The sequence below is a fragment of the Euprymna scolopes genome, chromosome 14 (assembly GCF_053919585.1).
Source record: "Euprymna scolopes isolate OS-2025 chromosome 14, ASM5391958v1, whole genome shotgun sequence".
In the NCBI taxonomy this organism is placed as follows: Eukaryota; Metazoa; Mollusca; class Cephalopoda; order Sepiida; family Sepiolidae; genus Euprymna; species Euprymna scolopes.
Genome location: NC_136495.1, coordinates 18,898,463 through 18,916,612, shown reverse-complemented (window position 1 = coordinate 18,916,612; position 18,150 = coordinate 18,898,463). Strand labels below are relative to the sequence as shown.

At 32.5% G+C, this 18,150-nt stretch overlaps 1 protein-coding gene across 9 annotated transcripts in view; it reads right to left on the bottom strand.

Moving 5' to 3' along the window:
• LOC145292888 (DNA damage-regulated autophagy modulator protein 2-like) overlaps positions 1–18,150 on the bottom strand; it is a 541,025-nt gene that overhangs the window by 62,699 nt on the left and 460,176 nt on the right. Inside the window, exon 1 of one of the 9 annotated variants that reach the window (XM_080139022.1) lies at positions 16,093–16,409. The exons of the other annotated variants lie outside the window; for them this stretch is intronic. Within the exon in view, the coding sequence (XP_079995148.1) occupies positions 16,093–16,095 (3 nt within the window). The 5' untranslated portion in view covers positions 16,096–16,409. Of the gene's footprint in view, positions 1–16,092; positions 16,410–18,150 lie in introns of those variants that run through there. 9 annotated transcript variants of the gene reach the window in all.

Below are 18,150 nucleotides of genomic sequence, written 5' to 3'. Positions count from 1 at the left end.
AAATAGTTTTGGGGGCGAAAAATTGAGTTGGACAAATCAAAAGGCTGGTTGGATATGAAACCAGAGAGGGTCCATATGTGCATGCATTATATATATATATATATATATATATATATATATATATATATATATATATATATATATATATTTCTTCTTTGTTATGGATAAAGATAAAAATATGGAGAATAGAAAACTAAACCAGTTTTGCACTCAGATTTTATTTTTTACTGACAAAGACCGAGAAACTGGTTTCAGAATTTGTCCTTTGAGAACATGATAAAAGGAAATGGGAGTGGAGAATTTGGGGTCTCCTACCTTTGACACGCACAATATTTTATATATGAAATTCTATTGGAAATGCCTTTTAGTTCAGAACGGTTGTTTTTATTTTCTCGCATTCATGCTAACCAGTGAAACATTTTTATTGGTTTTTTATGTTCCGATAAAAAGAGCCTACCTTTGAAATCGATGGATTAACGATTAAGAACTATTTTAATTCCTTGTTTGAATATTGCTAGATTAATAAAGTTATCTAGTTTTTATTTCTATCGTCAATTTTCTTATATATATATTACAAAAGTGAGAATGTATGTATGAGGACACTTCTCAACCTATATACTCGACGGATTTTTAATCTATATACTTCAAATTTGGTATACAGGGTATTCAGATATGCGGAAAACTTTAATCTGTTTTCATCTGGAAAAAAAAGGGCTGCTAATGGGTCAAAATTAAAAAATTGGAACATAGGGAGGGGAAGGGTCATCGTATTTTTATCTGTCAACTGTTTCACGAGTGTGCATGCATGAATCGTTCATGTGACGAATCCCGTATGTTAATATGTAAAGATTGTATGAAGCTGGGTTATCGTAATTAACTCACTGTCGTTAGGTTTTGATCACAGTTCCAGTATTTTGTTTTTCTTTTTTTTTTACTTACAAGAAGTGAACCAGTCCTTAAAAAAAAAAAAAAAAAAAAAAAAAAAAATACTTGCATGCATATGTCTCAGTTTCTGTATGAATTAAAATATACGGGCAACACTGGATGGCCTGTTTATATATAAAGGAACTTTGTCTGCATGTGTTTGAGTTTGTTCCCTATAGACTCTGCAACGGCTCAGCTGATTTTAATGAAATTTCACACAAATTTACTTTATGTATCTGGTAGTGTTCTTAGATGGGGGTTGTATTGGCCTGCATTCGATAAGTACCGATAGTAAAAAAAATGACCCAACGAAAGAAGGAACAGGCGATTTTGACCAAAGTTAACACTTTATACAGTCTAACATCACAAGTGCATTTGAAAAGTTTTATTGCCACACAAGCTGAAAGGCTCGACATAAAATCAACTATAGGTTCATTGATATAACAGGGGCATGTTCGAAATGACTGTTTCTGTTTGGAGCAGAATTGAACCATGATACTTGACTTAAGCATTTTAAACTTTTGTAAAATCAACAGTAGGTTTTCTACGGTGCTATGTACACTACAATGTATTAAGTCACTGCGGGGTGGCACGCGGAGCTTTCTTCCAGTGCACCGTGATGGGTCACCAACTAGAGCAGGCAATCAATCGATTTGATTGAAAAATGGGCGATTTCACTGATTTTTATGGCAAAAACATGTGTGAAACCTTTAATAATTCGATCCCGGGCAACGTTGGATCTTCCTGCTAGTATATATATATATTTATATATTATGTCTGTTATAAATAAGAAAAAACTCCTCTTGACTTAGAATGAAAGCTTTATGTAAAATTGATGCCAGAGTTAAATTTCTGCTCATTTTTCGCCATAAATACTAATACGCACCAAACTACGTATTATGATGGCTATTTTTTTTTGGGGGGGGGGACTATTCTGTCAAACAACAAATTTCCTTACATTCTCGATTTCTTTTCTTTATGACTTTCTATTGAGCTTTTTTTATTTGGTTGAGATTACTAAATATTGATATTAGATTTTGCATTTGTCTGGTAAATTTGTCATTACTATTGCCTGAATTGAATATATATATATGAATATATATATATATTCATATAATTCAGGTAATATAAATTATTTAATGAAACTGCAAGTGAGCTATAGAGTGTACTTGCTAAAAGTTAAAAAAAAAAAAAAAAAAAAAAAAAAAAAAGTGAAGCAGAGGGAATGAGGGAATGAAATATGATTTCACGTGAATGGATGTTCGATTGAAGAGTGAAACTATTTATTTGAATAGGATTCACTCCTAAACTATCATCCTTTAGGAAAAGAGAACACTTAAAATAAGATACAAACATTTAATATAGAAAAGAATTGCTTCACATCAAATTTTTAATTATCTTATGTAATTTGCATAGAACTTGAAGTGCACTTCAATGTGCGGAATAAATTCCTAACCTAATGTAATCATCATTATGAATGGAGCACATTTCCTTTGTAAACTTTATTATTTTGGGATGTGCCTACAAACGAATATGCATCCTAACGCCCCCTTCCCATAAAAAAAAATAAAGAATAAAAATATTGAATAGAGATTATCGGAACAAAAATGATTGATCCTGGCCAGTGAGGGTTGAGTACATGTGTTGCATGGAGAGAACTAATGTGAGAATGATACAAAAGGATGTGGAACGCAAGTTTTAAAGACAGGCTTACATTTGATGACCTCGGGGAAAGGTTAAATCTAGTTAACATAAAAAGATGCATGTAGAACAGTAAATTCCAATGGTTTGATCACGTTGACAGAATGGATAAGAGTTCTTGGGTTAATAGATGTAGAACAGTTGAGGTAGTAAGTTTGGTTCATAGGGAAAATAAAAGAAAAACACGAGAGGAAATGATAAAACTGAATTTGAAAGAAAGAGGGATAAGTAAAAACCTGGTCAGAGATAGGTTACTAAGTCAATTTGTTAAATACATGCCAGCATATAAAACAGAGGTTAACCCGATGATGACATTTTTTTGTCTGCAAATACACTTTTTATATTAATGCTGACTGATGACACTTCCAAATCCGTTACTCATCAATTGTACTACCGCTCTTCCATTTACTCCCCCGTAAATTAGAATAGTGCTAGTATTTGTAACCCAATAGGTCACAAGTATACAAAAGGGTTATCTACCCCTCTCTCCTAAATAATTCCATTCGTCCACCATGATGATGCATTAACTTCCTTGATTTTTTTTCCAATATTTAAATTTGATTGAACAAGGAGAATTTCCTTGGCCAATCAACAGACACCTAATTTTGGCAGACTTAATGCAAAGTTCTTTTGATTGTTCTCGTTTTTGTAAGTTATATTGTTAGTAGAAAAACGCCGTTACATCTTTCTGAATATGATGATGAATTTGTCAACATTTGAGGACCTGCACTTCCTTTGTATGTGACGTATACAAGAACACTGTCTAAACATACATTCCAGAGTTGAACATCCTAAGACGCAAAATAAAATTATTTTTTATATTTGTTTAATCCATCGATTGAGTTTCCATGGTAGAGTTGGAAATCTTGAGAATGTCTGATTTGTCTGGTTGTCAAATGGCAATTTTGTTTAAATATGGTTTTCACCTTATCACTTTTGATCAGCCAGAGTGAGGAATACGTTTCACCGCAAATTTTCCTTTTCAGAATTAAGCAAACCATTGCTTTCTGGCTGACTACAATATGGTTGTCTTCAAGTCCAACGTAAATAAGTTCTTGATGAGCCGTTCCATATAAGTTATAAAATTTACCAAATTTTCATTACTAATGATTACTATATTGTCCAATTTCTACTGTACACTCTTTAACCCTTATCCTCGAGTGGCCTCTTGGCCTTGATAATGTGGTGATGCCTATGTAAAAAAAAAAAATAAAATAAAATAGAAAAATGCAAGCATGAAAAGTAATATGGTTAAGCTTAAACATGGAAAAGTAAAAGACAAGATATTCTAGTAAAAAAATATGCTAAATTTATAACTTAAAATATTGCAGCATTAAGTATTGATTATATAATGTTATAAATTGAATTAAAAAAATTCTTAATGCTGCAATATTTTAAGCTATAAATTTAGCATATTTTTTGACTAGAATATCTTGTCCTTTTCTTTTCCAGTTTTAACAACTAGTCCTTTACTTTTCCATGTTTAAGCTTAACCATATTACTTTTCATGCTCGCATTTTTCTATTATAATCCATTTTTCCAGGCTTCCAATAAATTCACTTGTTCTTTGTTTAATTTCAGTCTTATTTTTCTTGTCCCCATAAACACACATGTAATAATGTACGGCGCTAGTCTGCTTTCAATAAAATCCCCCAATTATCTTCCTTTCATTCTGTTTCACGTGTTACTTCTCTTTTCGAATTAGTAGCAACAGTAGTCGCTGAAGCGACGTGGTTGCTATGGAAAGCAGTCATAAAAAGCGTTGCTCACCTCCTTACATATTTTTACGATTTTTAACGCCAGAAAATTCATAACTTTTGTTTTACTGATGGAAATTTGAATTGTTTTCTCTCACAATATAGCTGAGAAGGTGATCTATAAAATGTAATAATTGTTTGGAATTTGGTCGAAAAATGAGGGAGCAGTTAAGTTTTAAAGCAGTTCTAAACGACTAAAACTGCCACTAAACCATATTCAAACACTACCGGGTTTGAATGATAATCATTCTGTAACAACATTCTCATACACATGCCATATCTTTAGGCAGGTGTCTATAGATTTTTGCTTTACTCTATATAAAATAAATAATATCAGATGTCGATAGTGCTCTGTCTAATCTTCACTTTCAATGTGAAATACAAGCAAAACTGGAAGAACTTTATATAATGTGTGTGTGTGTATTGGAAATTTTACAACCTTGAAAACTATATAAAATACTTTTAATCCTTTACAAGTCAAATACTTTCATACACTGCATTAGTTTGCTTCCAAGAATTTACACTAGTCTAAATATTATTCTAGAGATTATCATTTGTCTACTATAAGAAACTATTTTGGCGATTTAAAAACTAGACAGTATATCATGGTACCCCAGCAATGTTCATCGAACACCACCTCCCCTTGAGCAAAGTTGTTATCCTTGTTCTCTTTATTGTTCTAATATGTATTTGCTGAGGATATTTTATTTGAACCTGGAAAACATTTTTGCATGGATATTTGGTTGGTCTTATTGAAACATGGGTAGTTCTCTGCTTGATCTTCGATTTTAAGTAAATATGAAATACTATGCAAGAACTCCTCTGTTCACACCGACATGAATATACTCGCTACACCAGATACAGGATTTGAAGAATAGGAATATAAAACGATCTTTTGTAGGTCGGAAAGATGACAAAAAAAACTAAGACTTTAGCCAATAGTTCAATATTATTCCTTTACCTCAATCTTGTGTGCTTTCCGTCTTATTTCAGCATCTTACCAACTTTTTTTGGCAAGCGACAGTTTAACCGTTATCTGCCAAGAATCGTCACAGGTATTTCTTGTTTAGTTGTTTTGTAGAGAAAAATTGTTTTTGTTTGGTGCAGTTTAGATCAGGAAAGCATATCAGAGTATGCATGACAAACGAATAAGGAAAGATAATTTACAAGGGGGAAGTAAAAGAACAAAAGGAAAGAAAAAAAAAAGCCCCCCCCCCCCACCAAAAAAAAAAAGGGGGGGACAAGAGCAAAATTAATTTCTGGTGACCTTCTCGAAGCTATCAATTATTTAGGTGTCAAAAATTTTGTATCTTAGTGAGACAGTTCCTGTGATGGTCGTTATGAGAGGGTGGTGATTATATGATGAACCCACTCATTATCAAACATTCAACACATACCTTGTGGCGAACAAGACCCACTCTCTCCACCGTGCATATCTAATGTCTTCAAGTAATTAATGTTGAGGATATTTTATAGGAAACAATCATGATGCAAATCTTGTAAAACCGGTTGAGAATGGAAATAAACTTTCAAAATGTGTATTGTTTAATCTTCGTTGACCTGAATGTTTTGAAAAGAATGTTTATTCAAAGAATCAAAGACAGAAATAGATGAAGATTGTTTGCAGTTGGACTTGGAATAATAGAAAAGATTTTAACAAAAGTTGCAATTAAAAGCAAGACAAAGGAAGAAGAAGGTTGAGATGAGAGGGAAATAGAAACAGAGACAAGATAGAAAGCAAGAGTGAATGATATATATATATATATATATATATATATATATACACACACACACACACACACAAACTTTATTTGTTTTACATAAGCATTTATATGTCGCTACAGATTCATGAGCATGTTTCAGTCAGCAAATTTCTATGGAGACTTCTTCAGGCAATATTGCTTATACAAAAGTGGCGTCCATAACGGATATATAAATGCTTATGTAAAACAAATACAAAGTATATCTCCCCCCCCCCTTCAGTATTGAGCACTCTTGCATTAACCTCGTTAAAACTTCATTAGTTGCTCCGCCTCTGGAAGATATATTCCAGGTTAAAATATCCAAAAGCAAAAACCATTGAATTTCAAAGTTGTTGATAGTGCTCAGTGAAAAGAGTAGGATATTATTTTATTTACCTATATATATATATATATATATATATATACACACACACACACATATACACACTTTTTTTTTTTTTTTTTTACACAGTGATCACCACTTATCAAGGCCCGGAAGCCACTCAGGGATAAGGGTTATTACAAGTACATTACGTTAGTGTGGAGATTTGATGAAGTGTTTACTTAAGGGGGCGGTTCATTAGGAATACATACATACACACACACTAGCTGTACCAGTGCATAACTACACGTGTAGAGATGTATTGCTATATGAATGACTCAGAGAAAAATAATTCAAAATATAGTCATGTTTACATTTTAATCTAAATAGATAAAAAAAATAATTTATTTTCCCGTTATTGCTGATATAAATATTCAATCGATAGTAAATAAAACCAAGTCAGTGGACAAAAAAAAAAATCAGATGCACATTCAACAGTTATGTATAAGTGAGAAACATACGCAAAGATAGACGAAATCTTAGTTTTTTAAATGCATAGATAAGACAATGTAGCGTATTGTGTTGAGACAATCAGAAACAGAATAAGTTGTGCCAAAAACGATTGCTTTTTTTATTGTTTTTTTTATTGTTTTTTTTTTTTTTTTTTTTTTTTTTTTTTTTTTTTTTTTTTTTTACTTAATTTTCAATTGCTAGTACTAAACATAAAATGATAAATATTTATTGACCAGTAAAAATAAAATCTATTAGCCCCACAAGTGTAATTTTACATTTATGAAAATACTAGCATTTCAGTCCGGCGTTGCCCGGGTGTCTGAAGGTGTATGTTGAGTAAAAAAAAAAAAAAAAAGGTAGTTGGAAGACAGGCTCGAACCCATACCACAAAACAGGAAAAGAATAGGGAAAAAAACGTGATGGCTTTGCTGTTACGACCACCATCAAACCGGAAGTGACGTAGGTTTAAATTAAGGCTAGACAATCGAAAAGAGGGGGATGACTTTCGACAATATCGGCGAAAAAAGCGACCCCTCCCTGTAGAAAAGTGCCCAGTTGTCTGAAAGGTTGAGATTAAAAGCGATACTGATCTTTTCAAAATCCGTCGCCTCTGTCGAAAGTTTTATGCAAACATACATTTATATATTGGTAGCTCAAATTTTTGACCCAAACCGATTAAAAAGCTTGCCCTATCTCAGAATACCATTCATGTCAAATTTCAAATGTTTAGACCAGAAATTGTCCGAGTAATTTGGTAGAGACTCCAGTGGTCAATTTTTTTTTTTTTTTTTTTTTTTTTTTTTTTAAACTTTGACCCCTATTATAACCCCTTAACATTTGTTTTGGGCTCAAATCAAGTTAAGTTAGATCCATGTCCAAGGAACATATCTAAAATTTCAAGTGTTTAGACCCAAAATTGGCGGAGGAGTTTGGTAGACTTCTCAAAGGTCAAATTGTTGAACTTTGACCCCCCCTTAACAGCCAAATTTCTGGCCGAAAACCGATTACAAAGATATTCCCAAGTCTCAATACCCTGTATATCAAATTTCAAGTCTGTAGACTGAAAATTGACAGAATTATTGTGTAGGGAAATGTACACATACTTTCACTTTTATAGATATATAGATAGATATGCACATACTACAAAAGTTTTTAAGGTCATCCAAAATTTTAAAGGCAACAAAAACTCTATACCTAAATATTTAGAGATTAAAAAAATTAAAATTGGAAATTATATTGGAAGCAGTGCAAAATCGGTAAAAAATATTGGAATCGTCTTTGGAATCAGAAATTTAGAAGAAAAAATACCGGTAAAGAAAAAAAAAAAAATTGGAATCGTTCCATCACTAGCATAGATTTAATAAAATATGTTCACACTGACATAAAAAAAAAAGGATAGAAAAAAAAAAAAGTGATGCCTTGAAAATCTGGATCCATACAACTGATTAGCAAGGAGACATGCATAATTATCTTCACTTGGGCACATGATTTTTCTATCATAAGTATTTACTAAGCATATTTTTTTTTTAATATATTTTTTATATATTTTTTATTTATATTTAATATTTATTGCAGAAATCAAGGAAACATTATTTTGTTTTTAGATTTTCAGCTGGTTTTACAGTTTCGGTTTTTTTTTTTTTTTTTCTTATTTAATTTACCGATTTTATGGTGTGGAATAAGTTTTTGCATTTAATATTTCCTCAGTTTCCATAAACAAACTCATCATCATATATATATATATGCCATTCTATGATACAAAAAGGGGAACACGTACAACTAATATATATATTATAAGGCTACCTTTCTAGGGCAATTGTTCGATATATCAAAGGCCTTTGATAGAGTATGGCATAAAGGTTTACTTCACAAGATCTCCAGCTACGGTATAGCTGGAAATGTCTTAATTATTAAATCATTTCTCTCTGATAGGTTCATAAGACTAGTGCTTGATGGGGAAAAAATCAGAAGCTCTTAGTATTAATGCTGGAGTCCCTCAGGGGTCCATCCTGGGTCCAACTCTCTTCCTGATCTATATTAATGATCTTCCAAATCACATTCGTAGACATCTATGCTGATGACACTACTATCTATGGTAGCACATCTAAGACCATAAACGACCAAGTTCTGATTCTCTCTCCTCTGATCTTGAGCAAGTGGTACAATGAGGAAAGAGGTGGCTTCTTACTTTTAATGCATCTAAAACAAAACTTTTATCTTTACATCATCAACGCTCTGATCCTCATCTGGCATCAATTGAAATGAATGGCTCTCGTCTTGGCGAGGCCTCATGTTTTGACAAGCTTCTGAGCTTGACCTTTACTCCCGAGTCTTTAATGGAACACATACATTAAATCCGTTGCTAAAACTGCTGGTGGGATCCTTCTATCGATCCAGTAGATCGATCACTGCTGATGCAATTCTCTACCTATATAAGAGCCAGGTATGTCCAAGGATGGAGTACTGTTGCCACATCTGGGTAGGAGCTGCTAGAAAGGACTTGACCTGCCTTGATAGAGTTCAAAATAGACTTCGTAGCCTTGTGGGGGATGTCCTTTTCTCTTCCCTGCAACCTCTTTCTCACAGAAGAGATGTTGCGAGTTTGCTTTATCGTTATTTTCATGGCAGGTGCTTGGCTGAGCTCCATTCTGTGGTCCCCCCGTCCTCGCCAAACTTTCACAAGAAACACCCGTCTAGCTGAAAACACTATCACTAGTTTCTCCCACTCTTTATCTGCGCCTAAACCTAAGCGTAGATTCAATGAGCAAAGCTTCTTTCTTAGAACTGCACGCCTATGGAATTGTTTTGTTTTTCTACTTTCCAGCTGATTACAATATGGTTGTCTTCAAGTCTAACGTAAACAAGTTTTGGTGAGCCGTTTCATATAAGTTAAATTTACCGAATCTCCATTACTAACGGTTACTATATTGTCCGATTTCTACTGTACACTCTTTAACCCTTATCCTCGAGTGGCCTCTTGGCCTTGATAAGTGGTGATGCTTATGTAATATATATATATATATGTGTGGAAATTCTGAGTTAAATTATGTAGAATTACAACAAATCTTATTGTTTAACAAAAAGAGTACAAATAATTATTAAAGTTTTTCTTTTTCCTTAATCCATAGACTTTCACTGAATGGCTCATCTCATTGAAGGAAATATTTGCAAAATAGATGTGGGTAACGATAAAATTTGTTAATTAGCACAAATTGAAAATTAAAATAAAAAGGATAGTGTAAAAAGGATTCACCAAGTCGATGTAATGGATATACAGAAATAGTTGTAAAATCCCACAAATGACTGTCGTTTAATTATGAACTTCTATTTCTTGTCATAATTTTACCAAGAATTCTTCATACGTTTTGGTTTCAATTCAAGCTGATGCACCCAAATCATATGGATATTTTTTTTTTTAAATCACAACTTTATAATATATAAAAATCGACAGAACATTAACTATGATAATATATACGAAATCTGCAAGAAGTAAAATATATTTAAGCATACTTTACAACCGGATGTCCTTGCTAGCTTAGATAGATACTTTTGCAATTTTAACAAAGAGCCACAGGTCCTGCTAGTATATAGCATTGCATGTATCCATATAAAATATTATAAGGAGATATTTTATGTATCAATTTTCAGTAGTGCTCAATACATGACTAGAGCAAGGTAGTAAGTTATGAAAATATAGTTATGGTAATTAAGCTACATAGAAGCTGTAGAAGTGAAATAGCAAACAACTATATACACAAAATAATACGATAGATATGTAATGTGAGTCTTAAAAACGAGTTTAGATCTCATGACCTCAGAGGAAAATTACATTCGAACAGTATGAAGAGAGTTGTGCAGAACAGGAGACTTTGTTGGTTTTGTCCCATTGAAAGCATAGGTGAGAATGCTTGTACTTACTGAATTCAGATATCTGACGAGTTGAGCTAAAACTAAGAAGCTACAGAGTTGGTATATAAGCAGGTTGGGATGCTCCATTATGCTTAGATGGGCAAGAAGTTCATTCTTTGGGTTTAGATTGGTTGCTAATCTCAGAGTGTATGCTCTATTATATAAATATTATTTCGTTCAAGCAGGAGTTTTTTTTCTGATTTTATACAAAAAATTATTCAAGTTTAAAATGATTGTTTTTCTGAGGACAGAACTGGGCGTCTAATAAAACGTGTAAATATTTAAAAAAAAAAAATTCTTTTCATTAAACAAAAGAAAATAAAACAGGAGGATCTTGATAGTTGAGAAGGAGGAGGAAGAGATGGAGAAAAAAATAGAAATTGAAATAAGGCCAAGAATTTAACCTCCATTTCGTTCAGGTAGAACCCCCCCCCCCGCCCCCTCGACTCGACTATTTTAAAAGAAAAGCATACCAATCGCCTTGCCCATCCTCAGGAGGACATGCTATCAATGAGCCATGCATAATTGAATATCCAGTCAAGGTGAAAAAGTTTCAACCATTTTGCCAGTCTTTTCAGATAATTGGAGACAGAGAGATCGTGTCAATCCAGCATAATGGAATGACAAAGAGTCAAGGTTCAAAGAGTCATGGTTCAAGTTTAAAAAACAAATATGAAAAAAAAAAAATGGCCAAGAAAATGTAATTGGAAGCAATTGCCCAAAGAAAATTGGGCAATGATTTTTGAAATCATAACCTAAAACTAATCTGAAACAAAACTTTTTGCTTGTTTATATTGGTGATGCTTTAAACAAATGCATTTCAGGTGAAAACATTATGTAATTAACAGTCATGGCGAAATTAGTATGAATTCCAAAAATTATGAAAAATGATCCAGTGATGTGCTATAAGTATTTTAAATAAATAAATAAACCACAATTACGTTCCCAGACAATGCGTTTAAAGATGACAAACCTTTTTTCTTTATATAGGAGTCACCACTTATCAAAGCCTGGAAGCCACTTGAGGATAAGGATTAATGAGTAGTCATTGGGACAATAGCATAGTGATTGTTAGTACTGGATATTTTGTGAATTAGATTACTTAAGGAGACGGCTCATCAAGAACTTGTTTAGGTTAGACTTGAAGATGACCATATTGTAGTCAGCTAGAAAGCAAGCAGACAGAAGAGAGTTCTACAGGAATGCAGTTCTAAGAAAGAACCTTTGTTCATGGAATCTATGTTTACGTTGAGGCACAGATAAAGAATGGGGGAAATTATTGATAGTGGTTTGAGCTAGACGTTCGTCCCCCTTTCTTGTTCATCCTCCTCTTTCTCGTTCGTCCAACCTTTCTCGAATGAGAAATACAAGGAGGATGAGAGAGAGAGAGAGAGAGAGAGAGACGAACTGGAGAAAATGGGGGAACGAACAGATAGAAGTTCATAAGAAAGTAACTCTTTCCCTAACAGCTCACTAAGACCTTAAAAACTTTAATAGATTCGCTGAATCACAGAAATACATCCATTAGCTAAGAGTGAAATGGATAACTTGTTCAATTAATTACAAATTACAGCGAATTAGAAAAATTAAATATTTACAAATTTTACTCATATCTATAACTAAAAACATTTTAGCATGTATTTTGCATCCTTAAAATATAGACACGACGAAACCAATAAAATTTTTCTGCAGGTCTGAATACTCCATATACCAAATTTTGAGTCTGTAGATCAACAAGGCCGATAGCCATTAGTCGCATGCTCTCGTGTAATGCATGAATGTAGGATTGATATGAAATTCTTAAAGATAAATTAAAATGACCGAAAATAAAAAAGGCTGAAATGACTTAAATACATAAGAATTTCAGGAAAAACTAATGGACGGTTATCCGTCAATCATCCGGACTAATGGACAAACGGACCCATTGAAAACATAGGCCCCTCTCTGATAAATCGGGGGACAATGTTTCTCCATACCCCTTGCTTAAAAAAAAAAAAAAAAAAAAAAAAAAAAAAAAAAAAAATTTAAATGTGTTATAGACCAACCGATGGAGTAACTTGCATGCGACTAAAAATGCCTTAGCATTGCCAAGGAAAAGTTATAAATATAAGTGCAGCATCTGTTAAGAACATATACTACACATTGATCTTAGCCTTGTGATCAAGGAAAAGTTACAAATGTAAGTACAGCATGTAGTAACAGATACTACACTTTGATCTTGGCCAAGGAGAACTTAAAAAGTTAACAGCATCTATTAACAATAGACCTTTGATCTTAACCAAAAAGGCCAAGCACAAAAGTATTATGGACAGACCCACCGATGAACCGAAGGAGTGACTCAGAGTCGCTTGCACACGAGTAAAAAGTTGTTGAGCATATAAGTTGAGAAGTGTCCACATACACACAAACATTGACATTTGTAGACTAAATAGATTTTACTTATTTACCATTTTTTTGTTGGTTTGAAATTTTATCTTTTTTTATTACTAGCCAAAAGGCCAAGAAAAATTTAGATTTTTTTTTTTTAATTCCTATTTACTTCGTCTCCCCACGAGGGCAGAGTTAGACACGGAGGTCGTTTTTTAATGTGAGGAAAGGAACAAAAATAAAAAATTATCTCCGTTGTGAAGGATTTCTCCTTCACTAACCGAGAACAAAAAATTGATGTGTAGCATCAGGGAAGGTATACAAAGAGAAAAAGGAAAAAAATGAAATATCATTTCTGATTATGAGTGAAGTAAAAAAAAAAAAAAATGTATAAACTAATTTTTTCCGACTTATTTCAAGTTCACCGAGAACAGTTTTCATAGCGTTATAAAGCTCCCTAGGAGTAGAGTAATGCACTGGGGGACTCGTTTCACCGGAAGTAAACTGTAAACAGAATATTAAAATGTAAATATTTATTGGTGGTTCCAAGCGAAAACAACCATAAAACGCTTCTAAATATGTGCATTAAAAAAAATAAAAAAATAAAAAAAAAAACAGACAGAAAAAAAAAACGGTTGAAGAATAAAATTAAAATTTTGATGATGGGTGGTGTTAAGTACAGCTGCCACATCTGGGAATGTGTCACTTGGAGTATTTTTTTTTTTTTTTTTTTTTTTGCTTTGACAAAATACAAAATCGACTTCACAATCTAGTGGGAAATGATCTTTCTCTCAGTTTATTGATTTTAAATAAAGAAAAATAATGTACGTTTCATATGTATCACGAATGTATGCTATTTTTCGTCTTATCATCTTCAGCTGATAAAAAGAAAATGAAGAAAAACATTGAAGAAAATGAAGACAAGTCAAAGCTCTTTCTCGTTCACCCCCCTCAACAGAAACGAAAACAAAAACCAACAAACGAAAACAAAAACCAACAAACGAAAACAAAAACCAACAAACGAAAACGAGCGAAAACACAACCAAAAAAAAAAAAAAAAAAAAAAAAAAAAAAAAGGGTAGCGAAAAATGAGAAAAAACAAAAAGAACCAAACAAAAAGAACCAAACAAAAAGAACCAAACAAAAAGAACCAAACAAAAGAGAAAAAACACTTAACAAGGCCAAAAGCCATTTGAGAATAAATGTTAACGAGATGGATGGATGGATGAGTGAATTGTTAGTTGAAATGATGTCTTACGATTAATGGAATGCGCACAGTTTGATTACTGACAATAAACATATGCCCACTTAATAAAAATTGGATTGCCAAGATCTTGTAAAAAAAAAAAAAAAAAAAAAAAAACTTCTCCAACCCATAAGAAATCTTCATTTAGGGACATCTAACTCGTATAATAATAAAGCTAATACCTACATTGGTTTTACAACCACTACCTTATTCTGTCGGCTTACTCTGTACCTTGCAAACAGTAGCTTAATTTACCAATATATACAAAAAATATAACTGCCCTCCCACCTCTGAATTAAGACACATTTTAGTAAATATGAAAATAATACATTCTAAAAAATTTAAGATACTCCAAACTATATTAAATCACTAACCTACAATTAAAATTATATCAAATCAGTAAGAATAGTTTAAAATGCATAACATAATACAATTTTATTGCAAAATTTAAATTGTTAACGTCTTTCCTAGCGTTCTTGGCTGCCTTTGTAAATTTTATTTTCTCCAACTTTATATTCATTTGTTTTTGTCGCCTAAAGATGACTAGATAAAGAATCGAAAACGTTCATGACACATGCCTTTATTTTTTATTTTAAGAAAAAGAAATGAGAAAATTTGAAAGTAAAAAAACAGAGTTAAGCAGTAGATCCATTTTTTTAACAATGCTTAAATATATAAACTACAGAAGATCAGAACATCAGTAGTGTCAGTTATGATTTTCTGAAGTACATATACATAAATGTTACGCTATTTTTTTTTTTTTTTTTTTTTTTTTTTTTTAATTTTCTTAATAGAACATTCTGCTGGAGTTCTCTCCCACTAAATTGATACCCCCCTCCACACACTTAAAAATTAAAAAACTTCAGATATAGTCGACAAATCGATTTTTTAATATATCGTTTTAAGCAAAGACAATATTAGATAAGTTGTCATGTCGAAAATAGTAATATATCCAAAAATTACATCTAGTAGGACTTTTTCTTTTTCTTTTAACTAAAAACACAAAAGTTCATCGCTATAGACAACAAATATTGCAGCCATGACAAGTAATCTAAATTTTTTTTTTTTTTTTTTTTTTTTTTTACAGTGATCACCTCTTATCAAGGCCCGGAAGCCACTCAGGGATAAGGGTTATTGCAAGTACATTACGTCAGTGTGAAGATTTGATGAAGTGTTTACTTAACGGGGCGGTTCATTAGGAATTTGTCAACATTTGACTTGAAGACATCCAAGTTGTAGTCCGGTGGGAAGCAGGCAGACGGAACAGAGTTCCACAGGCGTGCAGTTCTAAGAAAGAAGCTTTGTTCATGGAATCCGCGTTTTGATTTAGGCACAGATATAGATATAGAAATATTCGTGTTGGAGTTATTTCCCCTGCATGTAGACTCATGCCTATTTTATAACGTCTAAGAAAAATGCGACTTTACCGAAAAATTATTTTAACTAGAAATAACTTTCTACTCAATGATTTTTTTCGTAATTCTTTGGATATATTTTCGGCATGACAAGTTTGTAATTTTTTTTCTTAAAATGACATTAAAAATTTAAAAAAAAAAAAAAAACGATCTGTCGACTATCTGTTAACAAGCACCAAAAAATATATTCCCTTACCATTTTACTTAAAGCCTCAGTTAAAACTGATAATTGTTTTCGTTCCTCAAGAGATGTTTATCCAAATTTGATCCAATCTATGCTATGGACATCAACACCAGCAACAAAGTCAAAAACAGAATCCGTCGGTTGTGATTGCGGATGTGATTCGATTCCTTTATTTATACAAACAGATGACGAAGGTAAAAATAAAATTTGTAAAAATCCCAATTACCAGGATCTACATAAAATCCGCCCCCTCCCACTTACTCTACTAAAATCAGCATCATCATCAACACGTGCCGTCCACCATATGTAAAAGATAAACGTTTCACTTTTCACACCCTTCTCAGATTCTTCTAAGACCCCCCCCCCCGTCCCCAAAAAAGTCCTTATCTAATCCCGGACTTGTAATCAGCTTTGTCCATATGCGTTTCCGGCCCACTTTCCCCAATTAAAAAAAAAAGAGGACGTACGTACGTGTACACACACACACACACATACACACACACTTCCCTTTCTTAGAAAATATCACTTGTAAAATGAATTGGAAAATATTAAAGTTTTAACAATCCTGTAACGCATATAGGATCGGCTTAGGAGTTGCTAAAAAGAGGATTTCTTTTTCTTTTTTTCTTTCCTATTTTTAGATACTCCGCAAAGTCCGATTTCATCGGATAAATTTAAATTTGAAATGTCATTAACAAAATTGGAAATAAAATAAAACAAAAATAACATCTTTAATTATTTAAAAATTATAGTGTTTAAGGAGAGAGTTTGTAAGCAAACAGTAACGTGTGATTGTTTTATGAAAAAGATAGGTTGGCAGAGTACACATTATTAAAGGCAGTATTTTTTTTTTTATGTCAATACCAGAGTTTGACTCTTATTTTGCTAATAGATACGTGCTTTATAAACATCGTTATTTCTATCGTTATTTTCATGGCAAATATCTGAGCTACAATCTATGCCCTTGCCAAACACCACAAAACACTCTTCTAACTATAACGACAATCAACATTTGTGCCTAAATCTAAACGCAAATTCCATGAACAAAGATCCTTTCCTAGAACTATCTGCCTGTGGAACTCTTCTGCATGCCTGCTTTCCAACTAACGACAATATGCTCGTTTCAACGTTGAGTCCCCCCCCCCAAAAAATAATCCTTTTGTTCCCTATTTCCACCACTATTAATTCGCTGTTTCAGTGACTACTGTACACTCATTAAGCCTTATCCTCGAGTGGCTTTAGGCCTTGATAAGTGATACCTACACGTAAAAAAAAAAAAAATGTTTTTAAAAAGAACTCAATTTAAAATGAGTTCGTAAAACCAATTAATTTTTTTTTAAAAATTCAAACTTCAAAAGTAGTTTTATATTCTTGGAGATTACATGTACGAATGCCGAATCAGAAAATAAAGTTTTTAAACAATAATATAATTTGCAAGATGGACTGAGGAATGGGTTGAAATTGCGTCACTATAAAAAAAAAACAAAAGGGGAGGATCTTTTTTCTCCTCCCTATTCTATAAATTTTCTACAAAGTCCTTTTTCATTTGAAGTATATAAATTTGCAATGTCATTAATAATATTGTAAAGAAAAAAAATATTTTAAAAAGTTATGTTTTCGAGTGCATCTGTACACAAATAGAAACATGTAATTGACAAAAAAAAAAAAAAAAAAAAAAAGAGGCAGCGTATACATTACTGAGGCATGTTTATGCTAATACCAGAGTTCGAATCTCATAGATCAGAACGATATTTTTAACTGCATGTTTTATAAAGTTAAAGAAATTAACATGACAAAAAAAAAAAAAAAAAAAAAAAAGCATGCGGGGGTTCCCCTCCACAAGTGAAAAATTAAAAAAAAAAAAGAAAAAAAAAATCCAAGATGTGATTATTGAGAAAAATATAGACGAATGATTTGGGGAGCAATTTTACCTCAATACGGCCCCTAGGGAGGGGGCAACCAAAGTTATTCCGGAAAATCCATTCTGGCAAAAAGTTACTTTCACCATGTTTGTGCAAAATTTTTAAGAAAATCCAAGGCGTGGTTATTGAGAAAAGTGCAGACAAACGA